The sequence below is a fragment of the Natrix helvetica genome (assembly GCF_964273705.1).
Source record: "Natrix helvetica genome assembly, chromosome: W".
Lineage (NCBI taxonomy): Eukaryota > Metazoa > Chordata > Lepidosauria > Squamata > Natricidae > Natrix > Natrix helvetica.
Window position 1 is genome coordinate 86,506,005 of NC_138555.1, and position 15,470 is coordinate 86,521,474.

General features: G+C 59.7%; 1 protein-coding gene across 4 annotated transcripts; it reads right to left on the bottom strand.

Moving 5' to 3' along the window:
- Window positions 1–1,408: 1,408 nt before the first annotated feature.
- Window positions 1,409–11,686, bottom strand: LOC309400725 (acetylcholinesterase). Of its 4 annotated transcripts, none has more exons than XM_081969369.1 (5): window positions 11,428–11,648; window positions 7,674–7,779; window positions 4,834–6,368; window positions 4,000–4,166; window positions 1,409–1,567 (listed from the first exon to the last, which is right to left on the bottom strand). In XM_081969369.1, exons 3-5 carry the CDS (start codon window positions 6,366–6,368, stop codon window positions 1,521–1,523), a joined length of 1,749 nt encoding a protein of 582 aa, XP_081825495.1. In that variant the 5' UTR covers window positions 7,674–7,779; window positions 11,428–11,648; the 3' UTR covers window positions 1,409–1,520. The 4 variants fall into 4 exon arrangements, with proteins under 4 accessions (XP_081825495.1, XP_081825492.1, XP_081825493.1 ...); XM_081969366.1 differs by having other exon boundaries at window positions 1,425–2,054; window positions 11,428–11,635; XM_081969367.1 differs by lacking the exon at window positions 11,428–11,648 and adding an exon at window positions 10,567–11,361 and having other exon boundaries at window positions 1,425–2,054.
- Window positions 11,687–15,470: the final 3,784 nt, after the last annotated feature.

A 15,470-nucleotide genomic window follows, 5' to 3' on the forward strand; every position in this document is an offset into this window, starting at 1 on the left:
GCTGCCTCCTCCCATCTAGCCCACTCCTGGACCCTCCCTCCCCCCTGTGTGGGTGAAGAGAGAAGTGGGCTTTCACTTTAATACAGAGATGCCAAAATGGGGGGGGGGGAGAGAAGGGGGCTCTGGCTATCCCAAGAGACAAAGCAGTTCTTTGAACATGCACAAAATACACATGAAAGAAAAATAATCCTGCAAATTCCCCCCCCCCACACACCAACCCCCCCCCCCCTTAACCAGCAATCTATGATTCTCAGGTTGAAGGGGAGATTCTGGCACTTTTGCAGCAGTGACACAATCAGCCTCTTGTGCCTTTACAATGTGCAGGTTCAGCACCAGGACTTAGGGCTCCCCACCCCCGCTTTTCTTTCTGTTTGGGGACACAACTACAACCCTCTTAAAGCCTCCCCAATATCCCCAATCAGCCCTTCCCCGGAGAAGGAACCTTTCAAGTGACCAGAGGAAGGGGAGCTTCAGCAGGGCAGGGACTTTCCAGAGAATCCCTCCTTTCCCACAGGAGGCCCTCCTGGTGACCTGCCCGGCGGAGGTGCTTCCTGCCCCCCCTCCCTCCCCCCGCCCTCATTTGAGCCGCAGTGGTGGGTGAGCACTGGCGAAGCGACTTTGAGCCAGGAAGGCCAGCCTTTACCCTCCGGCCAAGGGGCGCTTGGGGACACCAGGAAGCTTGGCTGGCATTTGGCAGGTTCCGGAAAGCCCCCGAGCTCCTCAACTCTTCTAGCCCCCCCCTGGTGCCTGGTCTTTCTCCCTCCCCCCTCCCTCTTTTTGCGAGAGGCTGCGGATTTTGATGGACGGGGCGCACACGAAGCTCCCCCAGCCCAGCTTTGCAGAGGCCAAGACTTCGGGCTTCCCGGAAAAGAGGGCAGGGGCGAGAGGAGGGGGGAGCCGACCCCACCCCTTTGTCGGCCCCCTTTCAGAGGTCTCCCCCCCCCCGGAGTTCCCGCCTCCAGGCCGGCTCAGCACAAGCGGAAGCTCCAGCTCCCATCCAGCATCCCGGGAGCGCAAGAGGTCTTGGGCGCAGCGGGCCCAGCCATTGGGCGCGTCGCCTTCCGGTAGCCCCGCTGACAGCTGCTCCGGAGAGCCGCAGGAGGAGGAAGGGGAGATGCACCGAAGGCTCCGCCTCTTGGCCCCGGTGAAAAGCAGGCGCCGTCGGAGCCCCGAGGACTCTGCGCTCCACCTGCAGCCGCTTCGTGCCGCCCCTCCCCGCGGGTTTAGAGCAGGATTCCTAGCAAACCCGGTGGGGGGAGTCAGTGCTGCCCCCCGCCCTCCACCGGTCACCGCACGTAGCGAAGGGTGCGCCGGCCCGGGACTCCTGCAGCGCCGACGCGTCCAGCCCCGCGCCCCCGAGCCGCTTCCCCTTCCCTTCGGCCCAGCCAGGCAGAGACCAGCGCTCGGGATCCGTCACTTTATTGGGGTTAAACACAGATGAGAGCTCCGCGCGCTGCGGTCAGGCATGCGGGAGGCGGGCGGGTCCCGAGGCCCGGAGTCCGCGGGAGGGAGGGCTGCGGTCAGCCCTGGGCGGAACGCCGTCTGCGACGGGCGGGGGAGGGGTCGACTGGAAGAAAGCAGAAGGGGGGAGGTCGCCTGTGGCAGCATCTGCTGCAGCTCTGCTTCTATATACAGTTCAAATATAGATATAGATGTATGTATAGCTATATATTTACCACATTTCCCCTTTAAATAAATATTATGTACAAATCCCTGCTGAGAGGGCAGGCTCAGGGCACAGGGTGGGGAGGGCGGGGCGGGGGGGGCGGTGAGGGGCAACCGTGGTCTCCCCAAGGAGCAGTAGATCAACTTGCTGCTGTGGGTGGGGCTGGCGCTGGGCTCCTTCAGGCGCTTTGGACCATGAGACAAACCGGCTCCTTGTCAGAGAAGTTGGGGAGGGGGGCGTCTGGGGGCTGATGCCAGCTCCTCCCATCACAGCTCCGAGCAGCGGTCCTGCTTGTTGTAGTGGTCGAACTGGCTCTTCCAGTGCATCATGTAGGCGCTCCAGAGATGGAACTCCAGCTTCCACTGCCTCTCGGCCTCCTCAATGTTGTCTGGGGGGGGGGGGGGTGCCAGCAGGGAGAAAAGAGGGGAGGGGGAAACAACAACATCCAGGGACATGGGGGGGGGCAGGGAGAGAGGGGTTAGGGAAGGGCATCTAGTGAGAACGGGGTCTGGGGGGGGGGGCAGGCTGAAGGGCCAGCTGGAAGAGTTTTCTCTGGCTGCTTCTTGGCAATGGGGCGGCCTGCTCAGGGCTTGACTGGGCAGGAGCCTGGGGGGGCACTCAGGGCGGTCCCCTCCCTGCCCCTTGTGCCAGGGCCGAGTGGTGGGAGGGCTGTTTCCAGCAGGGATGGCTCTGGAGGGGGAATTTCTCTTTTGGAAGGGGAAAGGGGGGGGGCTGGTTTTGCAAAGCAGCTTGTGGTCCAGGGAAGCTCCACAAGAATGGAAGGGGGGGGGCTCAGGATGCAACCTCTGAAAGGGGCAGAGGGAGAGGTGAATTTTGGATGCAAAGATCCTCCTGAAGCCCCCTCCCCTTTTTGCCCTCTGCTAGCAGCCACCTTCCAGGCCAGGAGCAATTTTCTCCTTCCCCTGGCCCAGCGGCTGCCTGGTTAACACAACCCAGCTAGGTAAGGGCTTGCTAGTCAACAATTGGTGGGCAAATGGCCGCACCTCCTGCACTTCAGTTCAGTTCTGTTCGTTCAGCAGCCACCGGGCCTGAACCGTCTGATGCCGTCTTGCCATGGGCCCCACAACTGTGAGCTGAACGCCGCCTCCCCCCCCCCCCCCCGGCTTGCTTGCCCTCCAAAATGCCTGGGCAGCTGAGGCTGCTCCTTGCTGGGCCCATTGCAGTCGGCAGGGGGCAGCCTCTCTTCTTCTGTTTCCCAGCTGGGGATCCAGCCCCTCCCCCACTCTCCATCCGCCATTGCCTGCAGGACAGGCAGGCATCTTCCCTTAGCCCCCTGGGGAGGGGGGGGGCAGTGCCTGCTGGAATCTTGCCATCCTCAGGAGCTGAAGGAACACAGCCCAGCTATATGTGGGGTGGGCTTGGGTGTGGATTCTGCACTCCCGCTTTGTCCCCTCCATCCCACCTCCCTCGCTGCCCAACGTCCCCCTGCCAGGTCCTAGCCTGGCCCTGAGCCTGAAAGAAGCATCCGGAGCAGGCCGTCCCCGCTGCCCAGAAGCTGCGCCCTTCCTCCTGTGCTCTCTTGTCTGTGCCGCATCTGGCTCGGAGACCCCCACCTCGGCTACCACAAAGGCCCCTCCAGAGGCACTGGCTAAGTCTGGAAAGGCAGCCCTCTGGTGCTTCGGAAGCCGCAGGGAAAGCTCCGTAAAGACATAGAGACTGATTTTTCTCAGGCTCTGGGAGGTGGCGTGCAAGTGCCAGGGGGCTTTTTCAGCTCTTTTGGGACTCAGGACCCCCTCCCTGCTCTCTCTGCAGAGCCCCTCCAGGAGTCCTGCCCACCGTCCGCCTGGTTTCCCCTCGTTCTTGCTGCGGTGAGTTTTCCTCCCATGGGCTCCCTTCCCTAGCAGCGCCACTTCCTGCCACCCACCCCAAACCTAGGGGGCATTCAGGACAAGAGCAGAGGAGCAAAGAGGGTCCCGCCCCCCGATTGGGAACCCTGGTAAATACTGGCAAACACTGCAAGGGAGAAGAGAATGAAGCATCCAAGGCAGGCTGGGGAGAGAGATGGGGAGGCGGGTGGCCCGCCAGAGCAGCCCAAGGGATGCTACCTGAGTGAAGCCAGCAGTGGCTTCCTCACCCGAGGCTGCAGAAGGGTGGGTGGGTGGGAGAGGTAGAGGACTGCAGCTTGAGGAGAGGGTCTGCTGGACCGAGAGGGACAGAAGGCATCTTGGCCTGCAGAAGGAGGGAGTGGGAGACCCCGGCCAAGAGGAAGGCGGGGGGCCAACTCTGCTTTGGAGCCGCTCTCCCCACCTTCAGGTAGTTTGGATGTGGCCTCCCCATCACTGCACCCCTCCCTCCGCCGCCCTGGGGCTCACCTGTCACGTTCAGCAGTTTGGGGAGGAAGTGGTTCCAGAAGGCACAGATTTGGGCACGCAGGCTGCGGTGGGTGGCCAGCGGCTGGGTGTTGAGCTGGACATACTGCGGCTGGGAGGTGGTGTAGGCGGGCCAGGCCCCGTCCTTATCGGTGGGGTCAGTGGGACTCCTGTGTGGAGACAGAAAGGAGACCTGTTATTGACAGAGGCCTCCCTCCTGCCCTTTGCAACTGGTGGGCGGTGGGAAAGCCCGATCTTACTTTCCCCCCTCCCGGCCTGGCCCTTCTCCCCAGGCAAGACGCTGCCGGGGTCTCTCATTCCCAAATCCAGTGCAGCCAGGAACAACCCCCTCCAGGCCTGCCCCCATTTCCATCTTCAATTTAGAGCCAGATGTCTGGTATAAGGCCTCCTGCCTGGGCAGGGGGCTGGACTAGAAGACCTTTAATGTCCCTTCCAACTCTGGTATTCTGCATTCACGCAGATGTGCAGGGACAAGCCTCCCAATGAGGTCTCAACATTTAAAAGTATATTTTAAAAGTCTCTTTTTCTGGTGTGGCTGCTAAAGCTAGCAGAGCAATAAAACGAAGGCCCCGAACTGACCCCTCGCCCTGTCCCTCATTTGAGTTTCAAGCCTGAAGATCTGCACAAACGTTTTCTTGCCACCGATACATTCATTTCTACTTTTACAAACAACTGTTTCCTGCACTTATAGTCTCCCACTTCCTTCCATGTCCTCCAAGTTTCTGTCTGCCCCCCCCGCTTCCTTGACCAGTAGCCCCCGCCCCCTCTGCAGCGGCAGGACACGCTGGCTGCCTCCCCGCCCCGTTCACCCGTTACCCTGTGCGGGCGAAGTTGGCCCAGTAACGCATCATCCTGCGGCTCAGCTCCTTCTCTTGGGCCGTGTAGTTCAGGGTGTCATTGAGCGGCAGTCCAAAGACAAACTCGATCTCATAGCCGTGGGGCACCCCCATCCAGAGGGGCCAGGCGAGGTTGGAGGCACGGTGGTCGAACAGGTAGGCGTACAGCTTGTTGCCGCGCTTTGCGTAGCTGGTGGCAAAGTGCATGACTGGGCAGATGACGTTGTGGTCCCCCACAATGTCATCCATGGCATCACGATTTTTCTCCCCGTTTTCTGCATCCTGCCAATCAGTGTACTGGAGCACAACGGCCTCCGTGGCGATGTCGTTGCCGTGTGGCACGGCCATCCGCACCCCTTCCAGGAAGTCGGCTTGGTTGATGAGGCTGTCGTTGTCCTTGCTGAAGCCGGGCAGCCCATAGATCAGGAAGTAGGAGCCCTCGTCCTTGACCACGCCCAGCAGCACTTGGGTCTGCTTGAAGTTGCCTGTGCTGAGCATGGCCTCGGGGGTGTCCGGGAAGAAGTCCCCGTCAATGACCGGCACGAAGGAGAAGCGGAAAGTGCTCTTGTAGGGCAGGACAGACCACTCCTCGTCAATGAGCTGCTGAGGGGTTTTGGAGCGCAAGCAACTGACCAGCTCAGAATCATTGGTGAAGTGGCAGCCCACCTGCTTTCCCAGAAGGGTTGCGCGGCGCCGACTTTCTGCAGGTGTGACGGTGGCCCACGGCGCATTGGGTGCCCCGCTCTGCAGAATGACCCGCTGGAAGAGGGTGCGGCTCTGGGCAGAAAGCAGGTGCATGCCCACGGAGGCGGCCCCAGCACTTTCCCCGAAGATGGTGACTGCGTTCGGGTTGCCCCCAAAATGCTGGATGTTGTTCTGTATCCACTGTAAGGCCAAGCGCTGGTCCAGCAGCCCCATGTTCCCTGGTGCCTCCTGGCTCCCTAAGAGGCCCAAAAAGCCGAAGGCTCCCACGCGGTAGCTGAGGGAGACCAGGATGACGTTCTGCGTATAGGTCAGGAGGCGGCCGTCGTAGACATCCAGGGAGGCAGAGCCGCTGTAGAAGCCCCCTCCGTAGATCCAGACTAGGACCGAGATGTTCCTGGGGCGGGGGGAGGGCACCCAGATGTTGAGGTACAGGCAGTCTTCGCTCATCCCCCGGTTGGGGTTCCACATCTCCGTGCCATGGAATCCTGGGTAGCTGTTGTCCACCATCTGGTAGCAGGCGCGCTGGTAGGCGGTGGCGTCCAGAACATGCTGCCAGGGCTTGACGGGCTCAGGGCGCAGGAAACGCATCCTGCCCACGGGAGGCTCTGCAAAGGGGATGCCCAGGAAGGCCGAGACGTGGCCGTCCAGGACAGGCATCCGCACGCCACGCACCCAGCCCGTCTCGGTGGAGACTTTCAGCTCCTCTGCCTGGCCCGGCAAGACCGCGATGGAGGAAGAGAGGACGCAAAGGAGGAGCTGGAGCCACCAAGGCCACGGCGCAGGCATCTTGCCAGGCTGGCAGGAGGGCATCTGCGGGGGAGGGGGGAAGAGTGAGAACTGCACCTCCTCAACCTGGCCCTCTGTGCCACCCGATAAAGACCCTTCCATGGCCTATCAGCTCAGCCCAAGGCAGCGGCTCAGCTCATCAGAGGCCGAGAGATAAGCAGTGGCTGTGGGAGGAGCCAGGAGCGGCCTCTCCCCCCCCCACCACACACACAGAAGAGGGTCTGACTGTTAAGGGGGAGGCCCTGACCCCCCCCCCCCGGCTGCTGAGAGCATCACAAAGCCACTCTCCCAAAAGAAATACTAAACGCCCCCCTCCCTCCCCAGAGGGCTCACTTTGTGTGGGGGGGGTGTCTGGTTCATTGGCCCCCTGCCCACCCATCCCCAGCCTTTGTGGGGTGTGTGTGCTTTTTCTTCTTTTTTTCTATTTATTATGCATATATGGAAGTATTGTGATTTAGCACATAGGAAAAGGGCCTTTCCCCCCTTCTGGGTCTGGAGCTGAAACGGCAGAAACGGCACCTGCTTCAGCAGGCACCCCTGCCCCCTGCCCAGGAAGACCTGGCCATGGAGGGGATGGGGGCAGCCTGGGGCTCAGGAAGGGGGGAGGATGGGGAGAATGCCTGTTTGGAACTCGCTTCCAAGGGACCCATTTCCTTCCACCCGTCTAGCGAGGCTCCTGGGGCCCACAGGCCAGCCAAAGGCCCCGCGCTTTCTGGGGCAACGGAGGGGGTAGGCCAGGTATTCATTACCTGTATCTTTCTATCGTCTCAGAAGAACATTCACCTGGCCCACCTCCAACCTGGTTAATTGTGCTCCTTGGTGGCTCTTGGGGCACAGCCCCCCCCCCTGACTGGATTGGAGGCCCCCATTTGCTGTGGGGGGGAAGGATGCTCCTTCTTCCTTGTGTCCCATGAGCCTCTGCTTTCCTGGGAGAGCCCAGCAAGGCTCGGCTGCGTCACCTGAACCTTTTCCTTTACCAGCAGGCTGCCGAGGGCGAGGCGTGGACCCTGTCCCCCATGGGGGGGGGGCTTTGGGTGCTGCCAGGCTTTGTCTGTGGCAATGGAAGGTCCCCCCCTTTCATCTGTGCAGCCTTTTTGGTTGGCGGGCTGGCTGGGCAGGGCAGAGGGTGCCTCCTCAGAGGGGCATGTGTGACCAGTCGGCTGTAATCCAAGGCTGCTTCAGAAGGTCAGCCCCCCCCCAACCCTCTGGCTCCGCAGGGTTTCTCAGGGATTTCAGGAGGGAGGGAGGGAGGGAGGGAGGGAGGGAAGGTGTTTCTGGACCCCATGAGAATAAAGCAGAGGTGCTGCAGTCCGTGTGCGGTCAGCCTACCACGAATGAGTCTGTCCGTAGTTTGGAGATGGGCGGCTGTTACAGGGGGTCCCCTCCAGGTATTTCTCCACAAGCCTCTCCCGCTATGTCCTCTGGAGCCGGAACACTGGAAAAGGGTCATGCAAAACCAATTGGTATCTCACTGCATCCCCCAAGGGTTGCTTGCAAAGAAAATACTCTACGCCAGTTCAGATTTGGCCTGCTTTTGTCATGTTTTGGAGCCCTGGATAAAAAGCATGCTGTGGGGAGGGGCTTCTCTGCGGAGGGCCTGGCCGCATCCCTGCACAGTCAGGTGAGGCAGAACAATGGGGTAAGGGGGGGGGGCTTTATGGCTGCTGCTTGACAGCCCCCCCTGCAAGGATCAGGCAAAGGGGCGCCCAAAGGAGAGCGCAGAAGGATCGGTCAAAACCCGTGCTTCTACATGGAACCGCCGGGGTGAGAGTGGGGGACAGAATTCTTGCATGCAGTAGGATGCAGGAAAGACTGGATCCAGCCAGGGCATGGGGGCCAACCAAAGTTACCCAGGTAGAGCTGTGCGCTGCATGGGTTCAAGGGGGCCCTGCTGGGGACGATGGGGACTGGATTCCTGCGTGGAACTGGGTTGAACCAGGTGGCTGGAAGGAGGTCTGTGGAAGCCGAGACATCTCTGAAGAAAGAACTCTGTTACTTCCAGATTCTCCCCCGGGGGCTTCTCTTCTCATTTGGGGCAGCTGCTTGTGGGAGAAATAAATGGCAGGAGGGCTGGGGAAGGACAGGGGACCTCCAAACAGGGGAATTTGGACACCCCGTTTCCATTCCAGGCCAGTTGCCCAGCAGCTGTTCGGCTATTTAAAGAACTCAGGTCAGAAATAAACCAGCAGCAGAGCTTCCTATGCCGGTGTGAGAGTGCCAGCAAGCGAGACAAAACAATTATGTGTGTATGTGTGTCTGTCTCTGTGTGTGCTGCATGTGCAAGGGAAGCGCCCCCTCTTGGCCTGGAAACAGCCTTGAAAGGAAGAATGTCAGGGGTCCCACTTGAGGCCTCGGGCGTCTCTGCCAAGGCTGGGGTGTGTGTGTGTCAAAGTAGTCGCTTCCCAGGCAGGGGTGGGGGTGGGGGAGCAGCTGTCGCTTCTTCCCCAGCCAGGCTAGGCAGGGAAACGGCTCCACTGGCATCGCTGGCATCACGGACCTGTCAGGAGGCTTCATCCGGAAGTCATCCGTCCCCCGACAGTGGATTACCAGCTGAAAACTGAGCCAGCCTCGGCAGCCAGGAGAGTGTTTGCCTTGTGGGCTGGGAACAGCCCCCCCCAGTCCCTCCACAAGGAAGCCGGGGAGGGGGTTGCCTTGCCCATTGCTGGCTTTGACCCTTGGGAACCTGGCACTCTCTTGCCCCAAAGGGAGAACCTGGCTTTCCTGCCCCAGAGGAAGTAGGTCTTCTGGCCCTCTGCCTTGCATGGGTCCCACAAATGCCCCCCCCCTTATGCAGCCTTGCTTGTGACTCAGCTCCTTCCCTGCTGCCCACCTTGATCCCTGCTTCCCTGCTGCCCACCTTGATCTCGGGCGCCCAATGTCCTTAGCACAGGCTGCAAAGTGGCACACTTTGCAAAGTGGCAAAGTGGCACACCTGCCCCATGGCCCAAGGTTTCCCTGGCTGCCCCCTAGTAGGTTGGTGATGGAGTCAGGGACCGCCAGCCTCACACGGGGAGCTGAAAAGGATTGCCGTGAGAGGTGCCTACCATTCACAGGTGATGTGCCCACAGGTTGTGCAGCCTCTGCCAGTTGTAGACACCCCCCCTCGTTCAGGCCGTCTGCAGAATGGGAGCTCAGGGAAGGGGTGAGCCTGGTGCCCTCGGGTGGGAGGGAAGCCTTCAGGTGAGGGGGCAGACCCAGGGCTCCTGAAGCGTGGCCCTTGGGTGGACACACGGCAGCTGTAGCTTGAGCCACATCAGCAAACGAGGCCACACCCAGGTAGGGCACAGTCTCCAAGGCTTCACTCTTCCTTCTCTTGGGTGGCTGCTGAGAGGAGCCCCCTCCCCCGCCTGCCACTCAGAGAAGCTCACAAGGCACAGATATCACTTGATTCCCGCCCCAAGCCTTTGGGACGGAGGGCGTATCTAGTGCACCCCCCCCCCACATTCCTCCTTTGCAGAAGCTGGAGACGTGGCCACCTGTGCTTGGGGCAAGCGGGTAAGGTTCCCTCCCCCCCACCTCTCAGGTTTCCTATGGAAGATGGCCAAGTAAGCTCCCAAGGAAGAGGGGCCACAATTGCCCACCTGCAGAGGAGAAAACAGCCCTTGCCTGGAGGGGGGAAATGAGGGAGGAGGAGGGGGCTTCAGTTCTCGCACTGGAACAGACAAGCACTGTTTGGGCATTGTGGGGATGTCTCTTTAAGGGCTGAGTGGCAAGCAATTTCCTCTTGCAATTTGACCTAAGGACAACATCCTTAATGGCTGTGTGTTTTGTGTGTGTGTGTGTGTGTGTGTGTGTGTGTGTAACTGCTTGACCTGGGAACAGCAGCCTGTTTAGAAGTTGCCAGCAATGCTGCTCAGGGAGCCGAGCTGCCCAGGGGGGGATTCTCCCAGTTGCCTCACAGGACCAGGGGGCGGCCTTGGAGCCCCAGGGAAAAGTGCCCAACATCCTGGCAGGCTGGAAGGCCGGACAAGGCTTGCCAGCAGGGCATCCCATTGCTTTGGGCTGGGCCATCCCCATAAAAGAAAGGAAGGCATGCGGGTCTCCATCCATGCCTTTTCTCCTATAGCCCCCAAGCCCCACCTCGGCTCCCTTTCAGCCAAGGTCCCCTTACCTTGCAATAGGAGAGGCACCCCCCCTCCCCAGTAGACTTGCCATTCTTCGCTTGGCAAAACAGACTCACCTGACCTGCAAGCATCAGAGAAGGCCCCCCCCCCGCTTTTACCTTCCCCACATGCTCTCAGGAAGGGAGACCTGGCAGGACGGGGGGACTTGGCCGCTCGGGAGAGGGGATGGGGATGCCTGGGAGACCCCCCTCAAGGCGCCGAGCAGTTGCACGTGTCCAACGGGAGCATGCGTGGAAGGGCTGGGGGAGGGGGCCGGCTAGTCTCGGCGCTTCTGGAAGTCTCTCCCTCCCCTCGTCCGGCCGCAGGAGGTCCAGGTTTTTAATAGCCCTGCCACCCCCAGCTCCCCCTTCTCGGCTTCCTGCAGCTGCTCTGCTGGCCCTGGGGAGAACTTCGCAGCGGTGAGGGCATAGAACCCTAAGCACACGGGCAGCGCACGGCTAGACAGCTAGATGGCTGCCAGTCCCAGGGGTCCCGGCCAGGGGTCCCTTTGCCCCTCCATCCCGCACGGCAGACCCCTTTGGGGGTCTCGGATCTTCCTCCCGCCCCGGTTAGCTTTCCGAGGACGCTGCGCCTCCTCCTCCCAGTCCTCCGGTTCGACTTGCTCCAGGGAAGGGATGGATGCAGGTGGAGGAATAATCAGGGGCGCCGTGGCCCTCTGCATATTCCTAGAGGCTCAGAACCAGAGGGAAGCCTAGGCCCCTCCTCTGTCAAACTCCGGGGGGAATCTCCGGGCGGGGGAAAGTCAAGGTTTCCTCCTAACTTTGGGTGAGAATCGAAGAAACCGCTTCGCTCTCTGGTTGCGAGAGGGAGGGGAGACGGCTCCCGGACGGGGGTCTTGCTGTAAGAGGCGAGGCCCCTGGCTAACGCCGAGGGAAGCGGGGGAGAGATGGGCCAGGATTAACGCGGGCGCTCTCCGGACGGTAACCATTTCCCCCCACAGGCGCCCCCCAGCCCCTTACCTTGGAGGAGGAGGGCACCTCTGCTTCCGCCACTGCTGCGGGCTGGGCTGCGTCTGCGACGCCGGGCGGGCGGTGCCGGCGGTGGCAGCGGCGCCCCCCCAGCCCAGCCGGCCCAGCCCTGCCTCCCGCGGCCGCGACCACGTCTCGCGAGCCTTGCCCCTTCCTCCGCCGGGGCGGGAGGGGGAGCAGAAGTCGGCCAGCCTTGGCCCTTAGCCAGCGGAGGGGCTGGTCTTTGCCCCTTCTTCCCGGGAGACCCCGCATCCCCGACGGTCTGCAGTGGCTGAGGGAGGGATCCAGATTTGGGGCTCCTGGAAATAGACCCCCTTCCCCCTCATTCCCTCCCAGTTACCGCAAAATGGGGGGGGGGGCACAAAGTGCATTTCTTTGTGTGTGTCCCCTCGCGCCCCGTCCTTCAGAAAGTCTACAGCGGCCTGCTCAGCTGCAGGACTCCATGACCGCTGAAAGAGCCGAAATGCGGACTTGCGTGGCGGCCTCAGTCCTGGGAATTCTGGGCAGTTGTGACTCCGCTTTCAAATATTCTCAACCCCCAGGATGCCCGCTCCGCCCCATCCCCACCTTGCTGGAAGCGATCCCGAGGCCAAGGGCCACCCAGCACGTTTTTCTCGGTTTAGCTCCATGGGGGCCCCCCGTTGCCAATTGTGGCTCAGGACCGCCGTGGCAGCGGCAGCCCTGAGCCATCCGGCGGAGGTTCAGTCGCGAAACGAAGCGAATGGAAATGGGCATTGGCGTTTCACTCCACCCCGCATTTCTAGCTTTTTGCACCCAAAAATCCGAAGTTCTCGGAAACAAGGGAATTGGGCCTCTCCCTCGTCTTTCAGAGCCCTGGCGGAAGGGATGGCGCGCTGCCTCTGAGCGCGTGCAGAGGGCTTCCAAGGCGGACGGGAAGCGGGCGCTGGCCTTGGCTCTCGCTCCAGCACCTCCGCGGTGGACAGCTCTGCAGCCCAGCTGAAGTCTTGCCGCAGCTCCGCCTCCCTTGCGGGAGGAGTCCAGCCGCCGCCGAGGGAGAAGGAGGGTGGGCAAGGGGCCCAAGCGAGCCCTGGCCTGAGAGCGGCGAGTGTGTATTTCGGGAGATGACACCAAGAATCCGCCGGGTAGATCCGGTTACCCGGAAGAAAGGGACGGGGGGGGAGGGGTGGTTGCCGCGGGAAGCAGCCGCGCAAAGCGTGCTCGGGCCGCGCGGCCCATCTGCCATCCCGGCGATCGCCACAGGGAGGCGCCCGCGCCTTCTTTCCAGGTTCGGCCATCCTTCCGGGGAGATCCACCTCTTATCCTGGGAGGGAGGGGGGGTTGGGCGGTCCTGACAGAGACCCGTCTCTGAGCGTGCATTTCCTGAGACGGGAGGGGCAAGGCACAACCGCTGTGCTCCACAAACGTTCCTGCTCACTAGCTCAAGCCTGAAAGGCCCCCGCTGTTTCTCCAGGCAGCCCTCGCCCCACCCTCTAGCTGAAAGGTCACTCTTGGCCAGGCAGGCTCCCCCCAGCTGCTCAGAGGCTCGCTCTCCTCCTCATAGCCACCGTGAAATCCTTGGGAGCCAGGTGGCTTCCAGCTCCTCTGCAATACAATACAGCTAGTCCTTGACTTAGCAACCGTTTCGTGACCCAAGTTACAACAGGACTGAAAAAAATGACTTCTGGCCATTTTTCACATTGTGGCATCTCCATGGCCATGTGATCAAAATTCAGATGCTTGGCAAATGACTCCTATTTATGACGTCGCAGTGCCCCAGGGTCACATGATCGCCTCCTGTGACCTTTTGACAAACAAAGTCAATGGGGAAGGCAGATTTACTTAAGGACTGTGCGACTCACTTAACAGCTGCAGTGATTCATTTGACAACTGTGGCAAGAAAGCTAGTAAAAGGGGCTTGGCTGTGATCCTAAGGCTGCCTGTAGCTTGCTTCACTTTTGTATGCTGCTGGGAAGAGGAATAGTGGTGATGGTGGTGGGAGGTTTGCAATCTGGGAGGGAAGGACGTGGATGCTACATGAACCCAGTCAAAGCAAGAGACTCCCACAGGTGGCATCCCCCCACCTCACACTCCGCTTCCCTGGTGATCTCAGCTGGAGATGAAGGCTGCCAGAGAGGGCCAAGGACTGGAGGAGGGCTGCCGCCACCTATGAACCCCTCTCTGCTCACAGGAAGGATAATAAAGGCGACCAAAGCTTTCTTACGCTCCTGGTTAGAACCGAATTACCATAAAATATCCTGTCTAAAGGCTGTGATTTTCCTGAGATGAATAAACAGTAAATGATTCAACTTAGTAGATTCAGCCTAGAAATAAGGAGGAATTTTCTGACAATGCACCAATGGAACAGAAGTTGCCTTCAGAAATTGTGGAAGCTTCATCCCTGGAGGCTTTCAAGAAGAGACTGTGCTGCCATTGGTCAGAAATGGTGTAGGCCGTAGGGCAGGGAGTCCCCAAACTTTGCAACTTTAAGACTTGTGGACTTCAATTCCCAGTTGAAGTCCACAAGTCTTAAAGTTGCCAAGTTTGAAGACCTCTGCCATAGGCTCCTGCTTAGGGGGATGGGCTGGACTAGATGACCTACAAGGTCCCTTTCAACTCTTGTTAATCTGTACATAAATGCAAAAAAATGAATATCGGCTACGGAAGACTGGAGAGTCCAGGATTAAAAACACCAGAAGCTGCAAAATCTTTATGGCATTGGGCCAATCGGCCACCAAGCAAGATCAGCTGCTGTCTGGCCTGTTTTTAGCCAGGCTTTTCTGAAGGGGCGGGGGGAATAATATTCCAGAGGGCGAGAGCAGCAACAGAGAAGGACCTCACTGCCAGGACATAACCCCGGCCTTTTTGGGAAAAAGGGAAGCAGGGGCATTTCCAGCTCCTTGGTCAGTTCCCCCCCCCTTGCAGCCCCCCCCCAACTCCCTGTAAACAGTGTTCTGCTCAGCCTGGGAACTCCCAGGGCCCCAGGCAGACACCGTTACTTCCCTAGCAGGAGGCCTGTGAGACGGCTTGAGAAGCCAATCCAAGAAGAGGACTTAATGGTCACAATGGGACACACTGCAGCCCGAAGCCCCCCCCCCTTTTTGTGGGCTGTGATCACCCTGTCTTTAGCTTTGATAGAAGTCCCTGGGGCGTAACCTGTGAGAGACCATTCACCCATTCTTCATTTTCATTTTCTACCCTTCTCATCTGTGCCAGCTGCAGAAACCACAATGACGCCAAAAAGAGAGTCACAAAGACCCCACCCTTCGTTTTTTGTGTACTTGGGCTTGGCACTGGAACCAGGACTTCGGTCACGGCATGTGCCATCGTGACGCACACTTTGTCCATGCTCATCCTGCAACCCCCCCCCCCGTGCCTGCCCCCCCCCCCGGGCTCAAGCACACTTTGCTTCCTTTTTATGTTTGTTGTGGCCTCTCCAGGCTGGGCCCATCCATGGTCAGTGGTATGGAATCCAGACAAGCCTGTTTGAAATTTTATCTTGGGCGGGACAGTTGGCCTGAGTGCCTGATGGCAGGACTCTCTCTCATCCTTCAGAATAAGCCAAATAACAGAGTTGGAAGGGGCCTTGGAGGTCTTCTAGTCCAACCCCCTGCTCACCAACTTCTGTTCCATTGGTTAATTGTTCCCACTGTCAGGAAATTTCTCCTGGTTTCTTGCCTTGCCTTTGGGGGATTTGGAGAATAGGTTGACCCCCCCTTTTTTGTCTCCTTTGTGGCAGCCCCACATCCCTCCCCCCCCATTCCCTCCCCATTTCTGCTTTGATTCTGGGTTCGGATGTCTCTCCCTGTGGCCAAAGCGGGGGTTGGGTTGCCCCTCTGCTCTGGGTGGCTTCTGGGCATCGGGTGTGGCACAGCCAAGGCAGCGCTTGGGGCTTTGCCAGGAGTCGGGTCTGCAGACAGAAAATGGGAATTTTTTTCACCCAGCCTGACCGGAGCCCCCCAAAGTCTCCTCCGGTCCATGGGAAAGTATCTTTTATTAGAAAGTTCTTTGTTTTCACCCTTTCCAATTCATTCACAAGTGTACGTTCTTATAATAATTGCTACTTAACCTTTGTC